At 39.7% G+C, this 21,448-nt stretch overlaps 1 protein-coding gene across 1 annotated transcript in view; it reads right to left on the bottom strand.

The window, feature by feature from the left end:
- The window catches only part of Ago3 (argonaute RISC catalytic component 3), an 85,538-nt gene extending 72,465 nt beyond the window's left edge, over positions 1 to 13,073 (bottom strand). Inside the window, exons 1-2 of the mRNA XM_034502336.2 lie at positions 12,644 to 13,073; positions 1,204 to 1,375 (exon numbers count right to left, since the gene is read on the bottom strand). Coding sequence (XP_034358227.1) covers positions 1,204 to 1,375; positions 12,644 to 12,662 — 191 coding nt within the window. The 5' untranslated portion in view covers positions 12,663 to 13,073. The remainder of the gene's footprint in view (positions 1 to 1,203; positions 1,376 to 12,643) is intronic.
- Between the last annotated feature and the right edge of the window lie 8,375 nt (positions 13,074 to 21,448).

Here is a 21,448-nt window from a genome sequence, read left to right as displayed (position 1 = left end):
GAAAACCCTAGTCACTTAAAAAGAAGCTAAAGAAGCTAACTTTGACATTATAGAAGGTAACAACACATAATCTTTACATCAGAAAGAAACAATTTGATGTAGCTTTATCCATTTTGAAAAGGTTAGCTTGAACTAACTGCTGCATTTTGATCCTTAACTATTTTGGTACTGTTCAGAAGGAATTGGAAAAGGGCCCATGGTGACCCATGTCTGTAATGCTAGCACTTAAGACTGACGTAGAAGGAACATAGAACGCAAAACAGCAACACAAAAGATATGCTCAGAGTGCTTGGCCAGATTTCAAACAACATGTAAACAAGACTTGAGCCTTTTGGTTTTGGCTTTGTCTGATTGTGTTTCCTATTTCAAGAATGGATATTCAAATATATAAATTGCACATACGAATAATCAATATATAATAAGAATCTATTGCTCTTTCCAGAGGTCCAAAGTTCAGTTCTCAGCAACCACATGGTGGCTCATAACCATCTATAATGTGATCTGATGCCCTTTTCTGGCACGTACGTGCACATGCAGATAGAACATTCATACATAAAATAAATACATCTTTTTAAAAAAAGAATCTATTGCACATATAAATATATGTATAAAGAATCATATATATTACATACATACTCATATATAATATACATGTATGATATATAATATATATGTTATAATTTAACCAGATTTTTATGTCTTTTCCAAGTATTTTTACTTTAGACTTTCCTTGACTATATTTACAAGTCTTTGCTTGTTCTTACAATTCTTTTTATTTTTTTAATTCACTTTTCATCCCAATCACCACCTACCTCCCTTTTCAAGACAGGGTTTCCCTATGTAGTCCTGGCTGTCCTGAACTCACTCTGCAGCCCTGGCTAGACTTGGACTCAGAGATCCACCTGCCTCTGCCACCCAAATGCTGGTATGCACTACCACACCCAGTGATTAAACTTTATTTATTACCACATGAATAACATGTATATATACATGTAATAACATGTTCACATATAATGGGATAATGTGAAGGACATTTGAAGATTTTTCTTATCATCTACTAATGTACAAATTTCCAAACAAATTATCAAGTATTCCTGGTCAAAGTGTTACATGTTATTGTTATTCAAATATGTAAGATAGTCATAAATAATTTACTACAGCAAATACAAATAGCAAATGTCAGCTAAACTCCATGGTTCTTACCTGTTCACTCTTCGAGGACACTTGTCTGGTTTGATGTCAACCTCATAGAGGTAGACATCGATCTTTGGGATTTCAACTTGAAAACAGTTAGCCAACAGTTTAATGGGTTTGCCCATAGTGCCATACCCAGGTCTTCTGGGCACTATGAATAGGGGCTGGGCCCCAATGGGTCCTGTCAGGGAGGAAAAAAAGGTTTCACACAGTTAAAAGCCATATTTATATAACCTTATATTTAGGTTAGAACTATAGGTACAGCTGATAAATGTTTAAACTTGGTCCTGAAAGGTGACATTGTTTCTAACATTTCAATTTCTTTCACTTCATCTTATTCTCTTCATTAAAAACAAACAACTATGCTCTGAAAGGAGAGAGAACTATGCAAACTCAATAAGCCAGTGCATATCAGACCCAAGGAGTATGGCACTAACAGTAAAATATGTCTAGATTAAAGTAAGACTCAAACCCAAAATTAAAATGAAAATGAAAAAAAAAAAAAAAAAAAAAAAAAAAAAAAGAGAACAAAACTTCAGATAAAAAGTAAAATGGAGGCTAGAGAGACAGCTCGGTGGATGAAGTGTTTCCTACATAAGCACGAGGACCTGAATTTGGGTTTGGGGAAAACCTAGGTAAAAGCTAGGTGTGCCTAGAATCCCAGCAATGAAGGCAGAGACAGGAGGCTCCCAGGCACCTGTGTGCCAGCCAGTCTAGCTGAAACCTTGAGATGCAGGTTCAGTGGGAACGCATCTCAAAAAATAAGGTGGAAGGGCTGGTGAGATGGCTCAGAGGTTAAGAGCACTTGTTGCTCTTGTAATAGACACAGGTTCAGTTCCCAGCACCCACATGGTGGTTCATAATCATCTATAAACCCAGTATCAGGGAATTTGACACCTTGACCTCCTTGGACACTAGCCATGCACATGGCGCAGGCAAAACTCTCACACACACATATAATACTCTTTCTTTTCTTTTCTTTTAAAATAAGGTACAGAAAAGGCTTAGGAAAAACATTCTGATATCAGCTATTGGCCTTCACTTATGCAAGTCTCTTAACCTACACAAACACATATACGCCAAAGCATAATGCACATACACACACATACACACACACTAAAATGTATACTATGTGTACACACACACACACACACACTAAAATGTATACTACCTGGGGTGGTATATGGCTGAAATTCTAACAATTAGGAAGTAGAAACAGAAGAATCAGGAATTTAAGGTCAGCACTGGGTACACAGTGAGTTAAGAGGCCAGCTTGGTTTACATAAGAACTTGTCTCAAAAATAAACAAACAAAATTGACAGAAAAAAGGGAAGAAAATCAATCTGTATTAGTAAAATGATCAAAAATAAATTATTTGAAAACTATAAGTTTTAAAATTTTATTATATATATTTAGTATATATTAATTTATATATAGTGTGTATGTAAGTGTGTGTGTGGAGGGGGAGGGTAAACACCTGGAGGTCAGCAGACAACTTGAAGGAGTTAGTTGTCTTCTTTCACCATTTGGGTCCCTGAGGTCACTGAGGTGGTCTGGCTTGTCAGTAAGAACTTTTATTCACTGAACCATTTCACTGACAAATTGGAAGTTTCAAGCAACACTGATTTTATTTAAATGAAGAAAACAACTTAAATAATCAAAAAAAGGAATCACCAGAGGACATTAAAATTATCATAACAATAAATTTGACAGTGATGTAACAGGCAAATTACCAGGAAAAGACAACTTACTGACACACAATATCTGAAATCCCAATAGTTCTCTGCTGGTAGAAATAACACCACACCATAACCACTCTGGAAAACCATACCAGCAGAAAGAAGCTGGAGAGGTGGCTCAGTGGTTAAGAGCACTGGCTGCTTTTCCAGTGGACCAAAGTTTCATTCTCAGCGCCCAAACGGCAGCTCGTTATCCTCTCTCTGTAACTCCTGTTCTAAAGGATCTGATACCCCTTTCTGGCCTCAACAGATGATGGACACACACATGGTGCACAGAGGCAAAATGACCATACACACATAGATAGGTAAGTATGTATGTACGTATTCATACATAAAGTGGAAAAAATAACAAAAGTATGGGCAGGAAAGATGTCTCAGCTGTCAGGAACATAGACTGCTCTTGCAGAGGATTGCAGTTCAGTTCCCAGTATGCATATTATGTTGCTCACAACTACCTATAATCCCAGCTCCAGAGATCTGATGCCTTCTTCTGGCCTTTGTGGACACCTGTACTTATATATGCATATACTTGTCTACATGCTGCCACAGGCCTTACACATACATGTACACTTAATTAATAGGAATCTTGAAAATAACAGAGTAGCATATGATACAATAAGTTTTTACATTTTTGTTTTGTTGAGAATCTTCTTGTATTATTAGTAGTTTGTCTGTGGCAGGACATACATATGCTTGCTATGGTACACGTGTGGAGGTCAGAGAACAACTTTCAAGAGTCACTTCTCTCCTTTCACCATATGGGTCCTAAGGACTGAACTCAGATCCTCAGACTTGGTGGCAAATGCACTTAATCTTATAGACCCTGACACAAGCTCTTGTTACATCAATGCTGGGATCATATGATCCAGTAATTCTACTTTAGGGGAGGAGGGTATATGAGTGTGTGTTTGTGTATGTGTGTTTTAAGAACTTAAAGGAAAAAACTTGAACAGAGATAATTTAACAACCATGTTTATTGTAGCATTATTTACAACAGCAAAAAAGATAAAAAGAAATTTAATTGTTATAGATGTATGGATAGGTATGGAAGATACATCTAATGGCAAAGTATTCAACCTCAGAAGAAATTCTTGACACATAATACAATATAGACCAACTTTAGGAGATACTGTTAAATGAAATAGCCAGTTACAAAAATATAAGCACTGTGTTACCACCTTATATGAGATATGTATAACTTCTATAAAAAAAAAAAAAAAATCAAAGAGAGGGCCAGAAAGATGGTTCAGTGGGTAAAGGTACTCCCTGCTGAAGCTGACAATTTGAGTTTGATCCCCAAGACCCACAGGATGGAAGGACAGAATCAACTCTACAAGTTTCCTCTTATGGGTGGCATGCACACATCTTCCTAGACACAAAATAAGAAGTAAACCACCTTTTGCTTTGTTTTAAAGGCAGGAAGAAGACAGGTGGTGGTGCATGCCTTTAAACAAGCACTCAGGCAGAGGCAGAGGCAGGCAAATCTCTAAGTTGGAGAGCAGCTCAGTCTACAGAGTGAGTTCCAGGGCAGCCAGGGCAACACAGAGAACCCCTGGCTCAAAACAAAACAAAACAAAACAAAACAAACTAAACACAACACCCTAACAACAACAAAACAAACAAACAAAAAACCAAAAACAAAAAAACAAAAGCAAACAAACAAGACAGGAAGGAAGAAATGTAGTTGTTAGGGGCTATGGCAGGAGCCAAGGGGGAGTGAGTTTCAGTTTTCCAAGATGAAAAGAGTTCTAGTGACTATTTACACAACAATATGAATGTGCTTTATCACTAGTGAACTGTACATTTAAGCATACAGAAGATAAATTTAACGGTATGTGTATTTTACCACAATTGGAAAAAAAAAAAGTCTAGCTGAGGGTGGTGATACCCTTCTGGAAAATGCTTCTAGAATACTGGCTTTAATGTGTCTTCCGTTACATATAGTTCTAATTTCATTAAAAAGGTTTTCTTTTTCTATTTTGGTTGAGTATATTTTTGTGTTTTAATAGCATAGAAATTTAGGTTCTTATATCTATTTACTTACTTATGTGCATATCATGGACCATTTATGGAGGTCAGAAAACAGCCTGTGGGAGGCAGGTCTCTCCTTCCATCATGTGGAGTCCTGGGGATTGAACTCAGGTCATCAGGCTTGGTGACAAGCACTTTTACCAACTGAGCCATCTCACTAGCTTACCTGTGTATTTTTTAAGAATTTCATTTATATATTGAGATAGGGTTTCTCCACATGGGTATTGGGAATCAAACCCAGGTCCCCTAAAAGAGCAGCCAAAGCTCTTATTCACTGAGCCATCTCTCCAGCCCTCAAATTATGGAAATTTTTGCTTTAATATTCATAGACTACCTGCTCTATCAATCTTATTTCTAGGAATTTATACAATAGGCAGCACTGAACTAGTATTTAAACATCTGTGTACTATGTACTAAGATACTTGCCAAAGTTTTATTCATAATGAAGAAAAACTGGAAAAAATCTTAACTACCACCTATAAGACTGATTAAATAATATATTAAAAATGAAATGTATATGCCCATAAAAGTTATCATTGCTGACACAGGTATAAATGATGACATGGTGGGAATATTCATGATACATGATTTAATAGGAAAGGCAGAGGTTAAAAACAATATGACAAACAGGCAAACTTTTTTTCTCTTTCTCCTGCCCTACCCCTACAGGGTTTCTCTGTATAGTCTTGACTGTCTTAAAACTTGCTCTGTAGACCAGTCTGGCCTCAAACTCACAGAAATCCTCCTGCCACCAAAGGTGTGTGCCACCACTGCCAACAACATTGTTTTCTTTCTTTCTTTTTTTAAAAATTATTTATTTATTTATATGAGTACACGGTAGCTGTCTTCAGACATACCAGAAGAGGACATTGGATCCCATTACAGATGGTTGTGAGCCACCATGTGGTTGCTGGGAATTGAACTCAGGACTTCTGGAAGATCAGTCAGTGCTCTTAACCTCTGAGCCATCTCTCTAGCCACCCCCCCTTTTTTTTTAAACAACATTGTTTTCTTTAAGGTAAGTTCCTCTATGCTTGCTTTGAGATTGCAAGCATTCACCACCACGCCAGACTGATAGTTTTATGTGAAGGTTAGAATAATATTGTTACATAGTGTTACTTTGCATTCCTTTATAGTTTTGCTTTTTATTTTTATTTTTATTTTATTTTTTTTTTTGGTTTTTCGAGACAGGGTTTTTCTGTATAGCCCTGGCTGTCCTGGAACTCACTCTGTAGACCAGGCTGGCCTCGAACTCAGAAATCCGCCTGTCTCTGCCTCCCAAGTGCTGGGATTAAAGGCGTGCACCACCACCGCCCAGCTAGTTTTGCTTTTTAAAACAAGAAATATGTCTTTATTGATCCGTAGTTCAAAAAATGTTTCTGTTTCAGAAATGTATTAAGTTCATCTCCAAATTTAACATATAATGAAATGCCTGTGATTTTATGCCTTTGAACTAATTAATACTAGAACACATTAGTAAGGAACTTCCAGTAAGCTCCTATTTGCCAATTTCAAATCCCATTTATATATTCATACGTAAACTCATCAAGAAAGACAGTGGTTGTAGTCATATTCACTATACCTAAACAATCACCTACACAATATTAAACTTGTCAAGGGTTAACTGCCTCAGATGTTACCATAGGAAGAAATCTTTTAAAGAATTTTCTCCCTTGAAAACAAGAGTAAATATTAATATTAATAGATTTTTCAATCTATTCATTAACTATTTATAAAATTCAAATAAATATGCATAAATTATGTTGTTAGATTTAGAAATTAGAAGAGTAGCAAAATAGTATTAAATAAAACTAAAATAGTACATAAATTTATTAATTGTGAAATTTTCCTTACAAACTTTCTTCTAAATATAAAAAAATCTAAAAATATTTCATTTATTCATGCTTATATTGTATAAATAATTTCTGATTTCCCAAGAATTTGAAAATTAAGCTGATATTCTAGACAAATATATGACCCAAACCACAAGATAATATAAACTAATATATTATATATAAAAATAAACTAATATATTAATACCAACATATTAAACAAAATTTGCCCAAATTAAAGGAAATAGCATCTATTTCTTTTCATTTTAACTGTTTGCTAATCAATCCACAGAAATCCACATGTATAATGTAAGAGAAAGCATTAGTTGTTTGAACCTCAATAGTCTTTTTTTTAAAGCATTGGCTAGAAAAGAGAGTCATTAATATTAACATAGATAATGGCAGAAAACCACAGAAACGCCAAATACAGAAAGGTTGTTCATGCATCCTAACAGCATAACCATTATGGTAGAAAAACACACAATATTCTTTCTCACATCTGTTTTATTGATGAGCCAAGAATGAGGGTCTATGAGCATTCCAGACAAGTGAATTAGAAAGCAGGAATGTCTGGTAAATATTGTTCAACCTAGCCCTCGGAAACAAACAGGGCTAGAAACGAAATCAGTTGCAAATAAATTATCTTTTTAGTTTTACTGTCCTGAAAACAGATCTATAACTTTGGCCTTTTTTCTTTTATATATTAACCATTTAAAACAAATTACATTTTAAGGTTTAAGTGCTGTAAAAGGTTTTGTTAAATTAACAAAAACACTGACTTCAGTTTGTTTTTCAGGTAGAATATTCTAAGAATTTAGAAACCAAATGAATCTAGATATCTATATTATAGAGTAAAATAATTTTCAGCTAGAATCCAACAGCTAAAGACAATTTGGCAAGAATTTCTCTCTGAGCTAGGGTTTTTCCATATACAAGAGAGCACTCTTCCAGGAACTCTCCCCTTTATAGGGCCCCAGGCTTCTTGGCATGCTGTTTGGCCAGGCTTACAGAACCAAACAAATACAGTGTTCCCAATGAAAAATATAAACTAACATACATAAATACCAACTTATTAGGTAAAATTTACCCAGAGAATAAAAGGAAATAGCATCTATTTATCTTTTCATTCATTTTAGCTGTTTTTCAAGGCAGCTTTGTGATGTATGGTTGACTAGTTTCTAATTAGATTTCTAAAAGTAAAAATTGGTTGTGTCATAGTCTCAGGCTCATGGGTGTTTTTTAAATATTTTCTTTATGTTTATAAGACTACATTTTAAGTTAAATATGTTTTATTTTGTTTTGTTTTCACCTCTTCTTTAAAGTCTAACATTTTTGAGACAGGGTCTCACTATATAGTCCTGACTGACCTGAAACTCACTATGTAGACTATGTAGTCATAAAACTCAGAGAACCTGCCTCCATCTTCTGAGTGCTGGTCACTAAAGTCTTTATTTAAAGGAAAAAATTAGGTGGTTATATTCAAAGTACATTATATACATAAATAAAATGTTATAATATAACCAACTATTTTACATATTACAAACATAATTTTTTAAAAGAAAAGTGACACTTGTCTCCTTTTTGATATTCTCTCAGAGTACCCTATCATTGATAGAAAAATTAAATTCTAAAACAATAATCAGAATAACCTTGTATGGCTTTTGTAATTCAAGCTGCCAGTCTCAAGTAGCAAATTCTAAAATATTATAATGGCCATTTCAGGACAGCAGCAACAAAACAAACTTTTAAGTGGTAATATAGAAAAAAAATGTTTAGTACTTCCAAATTCATAACTAACACAAAAAGAGGCAATATGACATTGTTCCCCTCAAAACAAGCCATACATAAATATAAAATTTTTCTAATAATGAATACTTCCCAAAGTAATGGGTTATTTTAAATACTAAGCTGAGAATCTGATGACACTGTGTATAACAGTTATTTTGAATCTCTCTGAACTGCCTCTTCAAATCCTCTCTTTTACATAGTGAGATGGCTAACTATGTAGCCCAGGATGGCTTCCAAGTCACACTTCTCTCAGGCTTTCAGAATGCTGAGATGACAGGAGTACCCCATCATGCCAGACTCCCGGTCTCGATCTTGATGTACTTCCAGCTTTCTTTACATCCAGCTTTTGTTCTTCTGAAATATGGTCCCAAATGAGCTTTGTTTCCCTCCCCGCACTGTTTGTTTGTTTGTTGTGTGTGTGTGTGGGTGGGTGGGACAGCTTTTGGGAGTTGGTTCTCTCCTTGCATATGAATTCTGGATCAGGCTTGGCTGCAAGTGCCTTACTTTTAAAAGTGCTTCTGACTCAAAACATTTTCATCAATAAAAGAAATACAGGCCTCTAGGACAAAATTAAAAGTTTAATTTAAAAGAGTTGGAGAGACAGCTCAGCAGTTAGAGAACTTACTGCTCTTCAAGAGGACCAAGGTTTGGTTCCCAGCACTCACAAATGGCTGCTCACTAGACTCTAATTCCATTCCCAGGGGAGTCAATGCTCTCTTCTGGCCTCTGTGAGCACTAGGCACACACATGGTATATGTGATACCTACGTGCAGTCAAATGCTCATAAAGTTAAAAAAAATGTAAATAAAACTTTTTTGCAAGATAGTATAAAACTGCGGGCAGTGGTGGCACACGCCTTTAATCCCAGCACTTAGGAGGCAGAAGCAGGTGGATTTCTGAGTTTGAGGCCAGCCTGGTCTACAGAGTGAGTTCCAGGACAGCCAGGACTATATAGAGAAACCCTACCTCAAAAAACAAAAACAAACAAAAAAAATTGTATAAAACTATCAGCCATGACAACTCTACTTACATATTAGTAATTTATAATAAAAATAAATGGTTTCCCATCATGAGCCTTTTCATTTGCAATGCTGGGGATGGAATTTGAAGTATGCGAGGAAAGCAATCCATAACTGAAACGCCTGTTTTCGCATAGATTACTAGAGAATATTTACATTTAAGTATAAGTCCTTTCTGAACAACAGCTGCGCTTTACCTAAAAATATAGACTAGAGTACTATGGTTCAAAAATAGGTAGCATTTAAATGAACATTACCTGATTTTCCTGTTCTCATTTTATTTAGAAACAAAGCATAGCCCATAATTTTTAGCTCAATTGTAATTAGAAAAAAAAAAAGTATCAGATGTACCCCCAAGGAATCATAGACATAAATGCCAAATTATTATTTAAAATGAATTATTCCCTTTTTTGTTGTTAAATCGAAGTTTAGGTGGTACTAATTAGTGGACTGTATAGGACAAACTGAAAAATACCTTACAGAGCTAGGCATGATGGCATATAGCTTCAATCTACACAAGGAGACTTAGCTTCACAAATAACCCTTGTAATATTTCATGCTATGAATAGGAAAGGAAGAATAAATATTTTTAGTGAGGAATGCCTCATCATTAACTACATGTTTATATTTGATGTTCTCTATTGCACTAAAAGGAAAACAGAATTTGAGAGCCAAAACGTCAGTACTAACCTAACAGACTGTTAGAAAGCATCTCTATGTTTTCAAATTTAAGATTTATTATATTGCTTTAGTGTTAGCGTTTTACCGGCATGTATGTATATGCACCATATGCATGCCTGATGCCCTTGGAGGTCAGGAGAGGGCATCAGATCCCCTGGGACTGGAGTTACAGTTTTGAGTCACCACATGGTGCTAGGAACCAAACCTGGGTCCTCTGCTGGAACAGCAAGTGCTCTTAATTGCTGAGCCATATCTCCAGCCCATATAGCTTTTAAAAAGTCAAACCAAAATATATATCTGTCAAATCTGAATTTAAAACCTAGTTGTCAATTTTCCTAAATATGTTTCAATTTTACATTCATTGTAAAAATTAAAAGTTGCAAGAACAACACAAAAAAACTTTCTCCCTTTTTCTTTCTTCTTCCTTCCTTCCCTCCCTCTGCCCTTCCCTCCCTCTCTCCATCCTCTCCCTCTCTCTCTCTCTCTCTCTCTCTCTCTCTCTCTCTCTCTCTCTCTCTCTCTCTCTCTCTCTCTCTCTTTCTTTCAAAAGGGTCTCACTATGTAGCTCTGGCTGGCCTGGAACTCACTACATAGACCAAACTGGCTTCCAACTCAGAGAAATTGAACCATCTTCTGCCTTCTGAATCCTGGAACTCACTATGTAGACCAGACTGGCCTCCAACTCACAGAGATTGAACCATCTCTGCCTCCTGAATGCTGGGACCAAAGATGTGAACCACCATTGCTAAGCTAGTTGATAAATCTTAAATATACCTACCCTGATGTGAAGACATATCAATTACTCTATAGTTTATCAAAATAACACCCAAAAAGAAAAGGTCCATTTTATTTTCTGAGTCATGCTTAGCTAATTGTATCCACTGACTAGTTGTCTGATATCACAAGTAATCAATACATGTCAATATTTTCACATAAAAAGCCCAAATAGGGAAAATACTCAATTTGAGGAAAAGATCTTCAAAAGTTTTAGGTAGATGACGAACAAAACCTTTAATTTCATATTTAGTTTTCCAGGCTTGACAACAGAGTAGCTATGTAAAAATGGGAGAGCTGGAATAATCAGGTATCTTATAAAGTAAGAGCAGTACAAATAGAATGTAAAAGTTTAAAACATGGAAAATACAGTCTGGAAACACACAAATAGAAAATAAGAGTCTAAAACTTCACAGTCTAGACACATTTCACTATTAAGAAAATATGAGAAAAAATGGAACATAGAAAGGGAAAAAATGGTAGAAATTGAGTAGAAAGAAATTCCACGGAATAAAGGAAATGTCTTTTTGTATCACTTCAACAATTATGTCCTGAACCTATTTGAAGGCTTTCTATGATGCTAGTTTTAGTTTTGGGGTTTTTTTTGTTTTTTTGTTTTTATTCCTTATATTTGGGGACCTTTCAAATTAGCAAGATGAGATAAGAAATTTAGGGACTTGCTAGAACATAATAACAAGACAATCCCCCAAATATATGAAAATGATACATTACTGATCTTGTGGATGAAGAGAACTTTCAAACTAGAGGACAGGGTGACTGCTGGGCAAGCAGACCGTTATGCAACACCTATTTCATGTTACTCCATCAATTACTTTAGAACCTCTGACTACTTTTTCCTTTTTAAAGACAAGCATTGTCCAGGCTGGCTTCCTTTCTCAAGATCTCCATTTTTTTTCCCTCAAGAGACAAATCCTAAATTCTAGATTTCCAGGTATATGGTAACTGCTGTTGTGGGGAATGGAAAATTGGGGGAAATCGTGTCAGCGTTCTGAAGATCTGCCTTCTACATAAGCAGTGTTCCAGACCGACAGGACATCGCCAAGCTCCTCAGAAACTACACACCCCACTGTCACAGACATTGAGAACCAGGGGTGGAAGCAATGCCATCTTGCATCTGACGTTGCCCGAGCACCAATTATAAACCTAATCATATTGGTTATCTCAGAGTATCCTCAAACTACATTAAGAGATAGATAAGGGTGATACCTAACTTGTCCAGCATCCATGGGACACACGACCCGGTTAAAGGACAAGCGCACCCTTTACATTTCCAACAAGAATTACAAAAGCAAGGGCAAACTCCTCTATATCCTCAGGGAAAAGCACCCGAGGGGGACGTCATCATCTAGATAACCCCAAACTTAACCCCTTGAGTAGTTTCACCAACTCAATGACCCCAAGAGAGTAGGTGCAGGGCTGTGGAGAAGCCACCCGCGTTGGGCCTGAAAACCAACAACTCCCTCACTATGTGCGCTGACAGCACCTGAAGTGGAAGGAGCAAGGATGCTCAGGGGACAACTTCGGGGTAACGACCCCACCGGCCCTGTCCAGCAGCTCGACTTACCTGCGGAGCCGATTTCCATTCATGGAGCTGGGGGGAGTGCTTCACGAGAGAAAGGTGCCACCACAGAGGCGAGGAGCGGACGCCCTCTGAAAGGTCCGGGCACAAGAGGCACTGTCGGGAGACAGCCCGCACCTAGGTAAGAGCGGCGACAGTCCTGAGTGAGGACGCTGGAGCCGGGTCCGGAACTTGCGTCGCCTACAGCTGCTGACGCGTGCAGCTTCCCGACCAGCCAGCCGCCCCGCTGCCACCGCTGCCACCGCTGCCACCGCTGCCACCGCCGCCGCCGCTCGCTTTTCCCGGTCGTCCCCGGAAGCCCGCCCGCGTCAGTTCCGCTCTCCGGATCCCGCCCCGCTCACTCTCCCGGTCTGCAGCTCGCCAGATCCCTGCGGGAGCAACGTCTGGGGATCTGTGGGCGGGAGAGCCGGTGCCTGGCTGGGGCGGAGCCGCGGATGGGCGGCTGCCCTGCACCCGCTGTGCCTGACGGTGACAATCCCGAGCGAGAGGCCAGCTTTCCCCGTTCCAGCCACCCGGGTGGGGACCGCTGCCTGAGGCGACGTCGCTACCAGCCCGCGGAGCTTACCTGAGGTACAGCCTACCTGAGAGTGGCTGGTGACCAGCCAAGGACATCCTCCCTCCCAGCTCCGTCTGCCACACCAGCCTGGAGCACGTGCACTAGGCGATGACCACAAGTTCAATTTAGTTTTTAAACAGATGAATAAGAAACGGGACGTTACATGAATACCAAGTGGAATTATTTTTATGTTTAAACAGTCTCCTAATACCCTTGAGGAACCTAAACTACTTTCCGGTACTACTACACCTGCTAAGGGGCCCTAGCCTTTCTCTTCCTTGGGACTCAAGACTTTTACAGCTAAATTGGTCAGCCTCCAGTTTTCCTGATACAGTCTGGTGCTTTTCTGCTGACTTGGAACCTTTGGGAGACTAGATCCAGCTCATTATCAGGCAAACAGTCCATCTTTTAAAAATACTTGGCTTCGTCAAACCTACTTCATGCAGGCTTAGCAATGATTCATTATTTTTTCCCCCGTGTCCCAATAAGCCAGTAATGTTTCGACATATATTTCTTTTTTAAAGAAAATTGAGAAAGATTTTATTTTCACTATCTCTTCCCTCACCGTTATGGGTTTTTGGATTAGTCACTTTATCTTTGGACTTTAGTTTCCTCATCCAGAACAACTGAAAAAACCAACAGGTACAATGCACAGGGGGGAAAAAAACCTCCCAAATGTTAGTAACAAAAATATTCACTATAGTTACAATTTTGAAGCGCTTAATAAATGTGCTGACTATATAATAAATGCTTAATAAATGGAAGGGACTCCAAGCCACATCTGACACACCATTTCTGCCTCACTTGCTTCCTTTTGACTGAAAAAGAAATACTCTTACCACTTTGTGCCCTTCCACCAGCCTTGAGCAGGCCTGAAAGACCTTGTTTACCACGATAGACCAAAAACAATAGGACCTATGTGGAATTACCCACCTTGGCTGCAGGTACAGCCTGCTACAGGAACTTAGAATAACTGCCTGCTGAACTTTCCTTGAGACATCTCTGGCTGTGACAAAGGATGGGTCCCCTCACATATCTCCAGCTGAAGCAAGAAGGGGTTCGGTGGTGGGGCTTTCCCTTTAAATTGAGAGCTGAACATTAAACTTTGAGCCTTGATCAGAGAACTTTGTCTTGGTTCCATCTTTTCTCCCCCTCCGTCCCTTTCTTCATTTCCAGCCCCCCTTTCAGGTAAACCCAGTTGATCCGTGGCCGCAGGCAGCTACACCACTTTTAAAATACCAAATACCCAGATGAATTAGCACATCTTAAAAGTTATATTGAAGCTCTGATTATATACAGTCCATATCCTGATCTAAGCCCTAAGAATTAAATCTCAAACTTGTGCAAGGACCTATCATCCCGCCAATCTCAATTCTGGAACTAGTTCTTTGAATGAATGCAAGTTCAACTAGCGTCCAGAAAACATGGTGTGGTGACAAACAGCGTGGTTTTGTTTGTTTTAGAATGAGTGTGATGGTGTCTGGTGTCCACGGAGGCCAGAAGAGGGTGGTAGATCCCTGGGACTGGAATTAAGACAGTTGTGAGCACTTGTGGGTGCTGGTAATCACTTAGGTTCTCTGGAAGAGCAGCCAGTGCTCTTAACCATGGATCCATCTTTTCGGATTTTCAGAGGTGCTTTTTTTTTTTTTTTCACTGTAGGAAGATTTGGGGCCTTAGAGTCAATAAAATCCAACAAATGTCTATGATGGTTCCTATGTATGTCTGCTATTCAGAACCACACCATTTTAGAGTAAGCCCACATGAGAAGCTCATGAACTTTAAAGTCCGGAGGCAAAAAGGTCTAGGGGATTCTTGCCAATGAAAAGTTGTATGAGGCTTTCCCCTGACCAAATACTGTTTTGGGGTAACTGATTTCCAAATGAATCTAATTTTTGGGACTTGAAGTTTTGTGTATCTTGTTAACTGCCACACCTTCAGTACCCAGAGCAATGCTTGTTGCTGCACATTAAGTAACTATTTGTTGGATGGATGGATGAATGGATGGATGGATGGGTGGATGGAGGGATGGATGATGGATGGATGGATGATAGATGGATGGTTGGATGATGGATGGGTGGATGGAGGGATGGAGGGATGATGGATGGATGGATGGATGAATGGATGGATGGATGATTGATGGATGGATGGGTAGATGATGGATGATGGATGGATGATGGATGGGTGGATGGAGGAATGGAGGGATGAATGGATGGATGATTGACAGATGGATGGATGATGGATGGAGGGATGATTGGATGGATGATTGATGGATGGATGATGGATGAATGGATGCATGATGGATGGATGATGGATGGATGGATGATGGATGGGTGATGGATGGAGGGATGGATAGAGGGATGGAGGGAGGGAAGGAGGGAGGGATGATGGATGGAAGGATGGATAGAGGGATGGTTTTCAAGGATGGTCTCAGGAAGTAGGATGAAACTCTAGCCTTACCCCTGATGGCATTGATTGTTCTCAGAAGGAAGAACTATAAAATAGTACAAGTCTCATGTGCAGAGGAATCAGTGCACACTGAGCACCCCAGCAGCCACCTCAGCCAGACAATGCAAATTTTCTTTAAATACTACTAAAAAGCATCAACTAGAAAAGTTAGAAAGGCAATAAATTTAACTTTAAATTAATAAATTAGACATAAAAATGGAATTTTTTCCCTACTCAAAATGAAAACGCAAGTCATGGATTAGGAAAGGTTACTTTACACACACGCACACGTACGCACACACACACACACACACACACACACACACACACACACCTCCAACAAAGAGCTTATTTCTTGAATGTTATATGCTTTTATAGCTCATTAAGACAAACAACCAAATTTTAAAATGAGTAAACTGTATGAGCAACTTAACAAAAATATCAGGATAGCAAATAGGTACAGGGATACATGACAGTCAGCAGAGCAAAGCACCATAAATACCCAACACTCAGTGCATTAAGAATAGAATGCTAAACTTTCTACTCTAACATGTGGTAAGACCTTGAGGCCTACAAGTGAGACTCAGGGATTTCAGAGTGCTCATTTTCTCCCCAATTGCTGCTGCTATTATTCTATGGCCCTTCATGTGTTTGTAATCTACTTCCTGTGTTAGGTAAGACACATCACTAAAAAATGACAGCCCCCACCAGTTGTTTCTGGAATGACTTGTACTTGGATTACTTGCAACACAATATGAAACATGGGCTGTAAGAACACACGGAGGCAACTGAAGGCTCACTACTACTCACCATAAGCCAAGGTATCCACCCAAGAATCCTTACCTGCTTCTGTCTTGTTAGACATAACTAACCTTCCTAGTCCTTATGATTCAAAGGATACGTCCCATTAATTTAAGTCTTATAAAGGATGACTTTTTTGTTGTTGTTGTTGTTTTGTTTTTGGAGTCAGGGTTTCTCTGAGTATTGTCCTGGAACTCACTCTGTAAACCAGGCTGGCCTCGAATTCAGAAATCTGCCTGCCTCTGCCTCCCAAGTGCTGGGATTAAAGGCGTGTGCCACCACTGCCGGGCGACTTTGTTTTTTCAGTGAGACATGAAACATGAATTGCCAGGGCATCCAGAGGAAGATTTCTTTGTTTTAGAATGAAACACTATAGGGGGAAAACATCCTTCTAACTTCTGGCATGGCTGCTTTGAAGGATTGCTTCATTCATGTTCTCTGCATATCTTCCCAAGTGTGTAAGTCTTCCTCAGCCTATAGCCAAAACAATATCTGGGAAATTTAGTATTCTAATGCATCACTACTGAAGTGATATTGACAGCAGCCTGGTAAAGCATGGCCGAGGCTTTGAACTTCTCAGTACTATCTTTCACCATAACGTTAACCTCTAAACCCTAACTGCCATAAGATTCTAGAGTCTAAGACAGGAGATGGCCACAGCATCCTTCCTTACTTTGTCTCATGGTATATCATATGCTACATTATATTTTTACTAATAAGGCAAGATGGAAGATTGTTCTACCAGTACTTGTTGTGGATGGGCCTGGTGCTGTTTCTATTTTTTATGTAAGTTCCCTCTCCTGGGAGGAGCTGCAGACAAGGAGTGAGTCATGTACTCAAGTGACTTCTTGTGAACCAATCCCCTAATGAATAAAGGAGCCAATCACGGAGGGACTTCCAGGTTGGAGTGGGGAAGAGAAGAAGAGGAGAGAGAGAGAGAGGGTACTTTTTGGACAGGGACAGCTCGAGGACAAGATGTAGCTACTAGTGTCTCCTGGTTTCTATGGCAGATCTGCCAGGATTCGCCACCAGAGGACTTAGATTTAATATAGACACAAGATTAGGATTCTAGCTGTTGTGCCCAGAGATTGAGTTACCATTGTTTCTGAACTAAGTTTGTGTGTTTTCCTTCCCACAGTGGTTCTACTGGGTTTCAGAAAGAAAGGTATGGCAGCAATGCATGAGTTTGCCAGAAGTGCACCACAAAGGCCAAGGGGGGTTTGAAGCATGGGGATGGCATGGTAGCAACCCACCAGTGGGAACTTAGTGAGCTGGGTGGAGAGATTTTGGACCTCTGAGTCAGAGAGTCTCCATAACATAAGAACAGGCCAGCCATTGCCACCAGTGCATAGGCAGCCAGCCTGCCGGGGCAGAGAGTAGCAGGGTTAAGCATGGGAACCTGGCTTTCCTTTTTAATATTTCCCATAACAAGTACTAAAAAGAATATCTAAACATAAACAATCAAAATTTGGGGGTTCCAGGACCTGACAGTTAAGTCATGTTAGGTATCTGTACTGGCTAGTTTTGCTTCTTGGTCATGATGTTTTCTGCAGCAATAGAAATCCTGACTAAGACAAATTGGTACCAGCATAGTGGGGTATTCCTGTGACAACCTGACCGTGTTTGGGGAAGGACTGTGGAAGGACTTTGGAACCTTGGGCTAGAAGAGCCATTAGATGTTAAGAGCTCTGTGGGATGTTCTCTAGGAACTTGGGAAATAAATGCTGAGAACAGTGCAAACAATGGAGGCCTGGCTTGTGAAATTTCAGAGGGAAGATTAGAGACTCTTATCAGGGCCATTGACGTTTTGATTGTGAAGATTCTGTGGTTTTGGTTAGCTGGGGCTGAAGAATCAGCAGTGATTAACAAGATGCCAAAACTACTAAAGTGAAACCTTTGCATTACTGGGATGATTGATGCTGGTTAGCTGGAGCTAAGACATTAGCAGTAATTAAGAAGACCAGCATCATTGAGGTGAAATCTGGGAAGTGTTTTCTGAGAACACAAAGAGATTTCCAAAGATAGCCAAGGTTGTACCTTCTGCTGCAGCTGGACTTGGTAATGTGTAAGAGTCACCCAGATGGTACTGGTTTTGAAGGCATGAAGGGGTCATGAAGAGCAACTGAGGCTCAGCACTGTGAGAGGCCATGGAAGACCATTGGTGAAGGTGCAGCTTCAGTTGCAGTTGATGACCCAGGACTGATGGGGTCATGCAAAGGAATTGAGGCTTGGCATCATGAAGAGAACCTATGAGAGGCTATTGGTGAAGCCTACTTGGCAGCGAAAGACAGCAGTGTTTCGGAGATGACATTACCATGAGATGACCACCAAGAACAGCAGCAGCAGTGGAGTACAGGCAGCTGGAGCCTAGAAGACAAGGTGTGTGCTACGAAGGGCAGAGCTGGAGAAGTGACCCAAGCCTTTTTGGAGTAGCCCAGAAAATCATGAGTGGTTCCAGACATTGGACGGTTTGAGTTTGATTTTGCTTTTGATTGACTGTGCCCTGGTATTTTTCCCTCTTGAATTAAGTATATTAGTGGAACCCATGTTAAAAGACTTTGAAGTGTAAAAAGAAAAGACTTTGAGTTTTTAAAAGATATTGGATATTTTAAAGGGATTGAAATTTTAATATGTAAAGACTGTGGGACTTTTAGTTATTTAGATTTGGGGATGAATAAGAAAGTAAGGGCTAAGGCTTAATAGTGATGTGTTTGTGTTTCAAGTTGACAAGGGGTCAATTGTACTGGCTGGTCTTGTGTGTTAACTTGACACAAGCTGGAGTTATCAGAGAAAGGAACTTCCCTTGAAGAAATGCCTCCATGAGATCCAGCTATAAGGCATTTTCTCAATTAGTGATCAAGAGTGAGAGGGCCCATTGTGGGTGGTGCCATCCCTGGGCTGGTAGTCCTGGGTTCTATAAGCAAGCTGAGCAAGCCAGGGTAGCAGGCCAGTAAGTAACATCCCTCCATGGCCTCTGCATCAGCTCCTGCTTCCTGACCTGCTTGAGTTCCAGTTCTGACTTCCTCTGGTGATGAACAGCAATGTGGAAATGTAAGCTGAATAAACCCATTCCTCCCCAACTTGCTTCTTGGTCATATTTTCTGCAGGAATAGGAACGCTGACTAAGACAGTGTCTTTGAGAAGCAACCAACTGCTAAGTCTTTCAAAATAGAAAAACAAAATAACAACAAGACCTTCTTTGTCACGAGGTGGGGGTGGTGCACACCTTTAATCCCAGTGCAGTTTGAGGCTAACATGGTCTACAAAGAAAGTCCAGGACAGCTAGGGATCTGGTACACAGAGAAACCCTATTTTGAAAAACCAAAATAAAATAAATGTATCTTATTTCAACCAGGAATATGATGTTCAACTTCAACCAACTTCCTTTATGCTTTGCAGCTGGAAGGATCCTGGTGTCTAGGTGGCCATATCCCAGAGGAATTTGACAGGTGGTAACCAAAGGCTTAGTGTTAAAATTTGCAAAGTCATAACACTTGGCCTCCAGAGGATTGCTAGACCTATTATATGTACACTGTCTACCAGTGATAATTCCTCAGTGGGCTCTGTGCCAGAATCCTTCTCTGAACCATCTTCCCCAGTGTTGAGAAATCAGTGTTCTAGTAGTACTAGGGACGATGCCAGATCTTTCAAGTTGAACAATTATGCCACCAGCTTAAGTTACAAAACCAAGAAAATCCTGAAGTTGGGGGTGAAACTATCTGAAAACATAGTTTGCTGGTACCAAGAAACCTTTTTTTTTCTTTTTCTTTTTCTTTTTCTTTTTTTTTTTTTTTTAAGTTTTTCGAGACATGGTTTCTCTGCGTAGCCCTGGCTGTCCTGGAACTCACTCTGTAGACCAGGCTGGCCTCAAACTCAGAAATCCACCTGCCTCTGCCTCCCAAGTGCTGGGACTAAAGGCGTGCGCCACCACCGCCCGGCAAGAGACCTTTTCCTATTCTGCTTACCTGAAGATGCAGGAACATTACATTTTGGCTTAAAGTTCAGGATTATAGACTCCATCCTGTGCATTTTTGGTTGGTTGGTTTTTTGAGATAGGGTCTTACTATGTTGCTCTGACTGACCTAGAAATCACTATATGCATCGAGCTGGCCTTGAATCAGAGATCACCAGTTTCTGCCTCCCAAATCCTGGGGTTAAAGGTGTGTACCACCAAAGCTGTCTCAGTAAGTACAGCAAGCTAGGTTGTCTGGTGTACCAGCACACAATGCATAAAACTTGCTAGGGACAGAATTAGGACTTTTTTTTTTTCTAAGAACAAGAGAAATTTGAAAGTGGTGGTGTTATCTGATGGGCAATTTGGAAGTCCTAAATTCTTTTTCTGTTCTATTTTTTTCTCCACTTTCTTTAAACCAGCCCAAAATAAGTTACCAGTTTATCTAGTGGTGAGTTGCCTTTCACCTAGCTTCTGCCTCCTCCTCATCCACAAGGCTGGCTGTACCGTGTATTTCTTTTTGTAAGCAGTTTTTCTTGTACCTGAGGCCTTAGCTAGCTTTTCTCCCATGTGAATCCAGTACTTCTACCAGTAGTTTTCTATCTTGCCTAAGCACCAAGACTGTTTATTGGGAACTTTAACTGTATTCCCCACTGGAATCTCAAGATTCTTAAGGGTGTTAGCGTAGGCCTCTAACTCCAGCACATGGGAAGTAGAACTCAGGAGATTGTGAATTCGAGGGTCACCAGGGATAAGTAATAGAATCCTTAAAGAAAACCTTGAATGTGAGGCTAATTATCCTTCATCAGGAGATGTGCTGCATGCCTTCTGTAGTCCCACTGATCCCGTCGTGGTAAGAATGTCTCAGTACACTCATGTTCAAGTAGAGACATAAGCTCGACATCCACTACTGTCCCTCTCCCGTCGGTCATGATGTCCTATTAATGCTCTATCCTGCTTCTCAAATGTTCCTTTTCTGCTCTGTCCTCACTGATAAAGCTTCAGCCCAGTCACTTCTAAGCTTTTGTACTGGAGG

Source organism: Arvicanthis niloticus, chromosome 5 (genome assembly GCF_011762505.2).
Source record: "Arvicanthis niloticus isolate mArvNil1 chromosome 5, mArvNil1.pat.X, whole genome shotgun sequence".
Lineage (NCBI taxonomy): Eukaryota > Metazoa > Chordata > Mammalia > Rodentia > Muridae > Arvicanthis > Arvicanthis niloticus.
The sequence above is the reverse complement of the archived record's forward strand: the minus strand, read 5'-3'. Positions and strand labels throughout refer to the sequence as shown.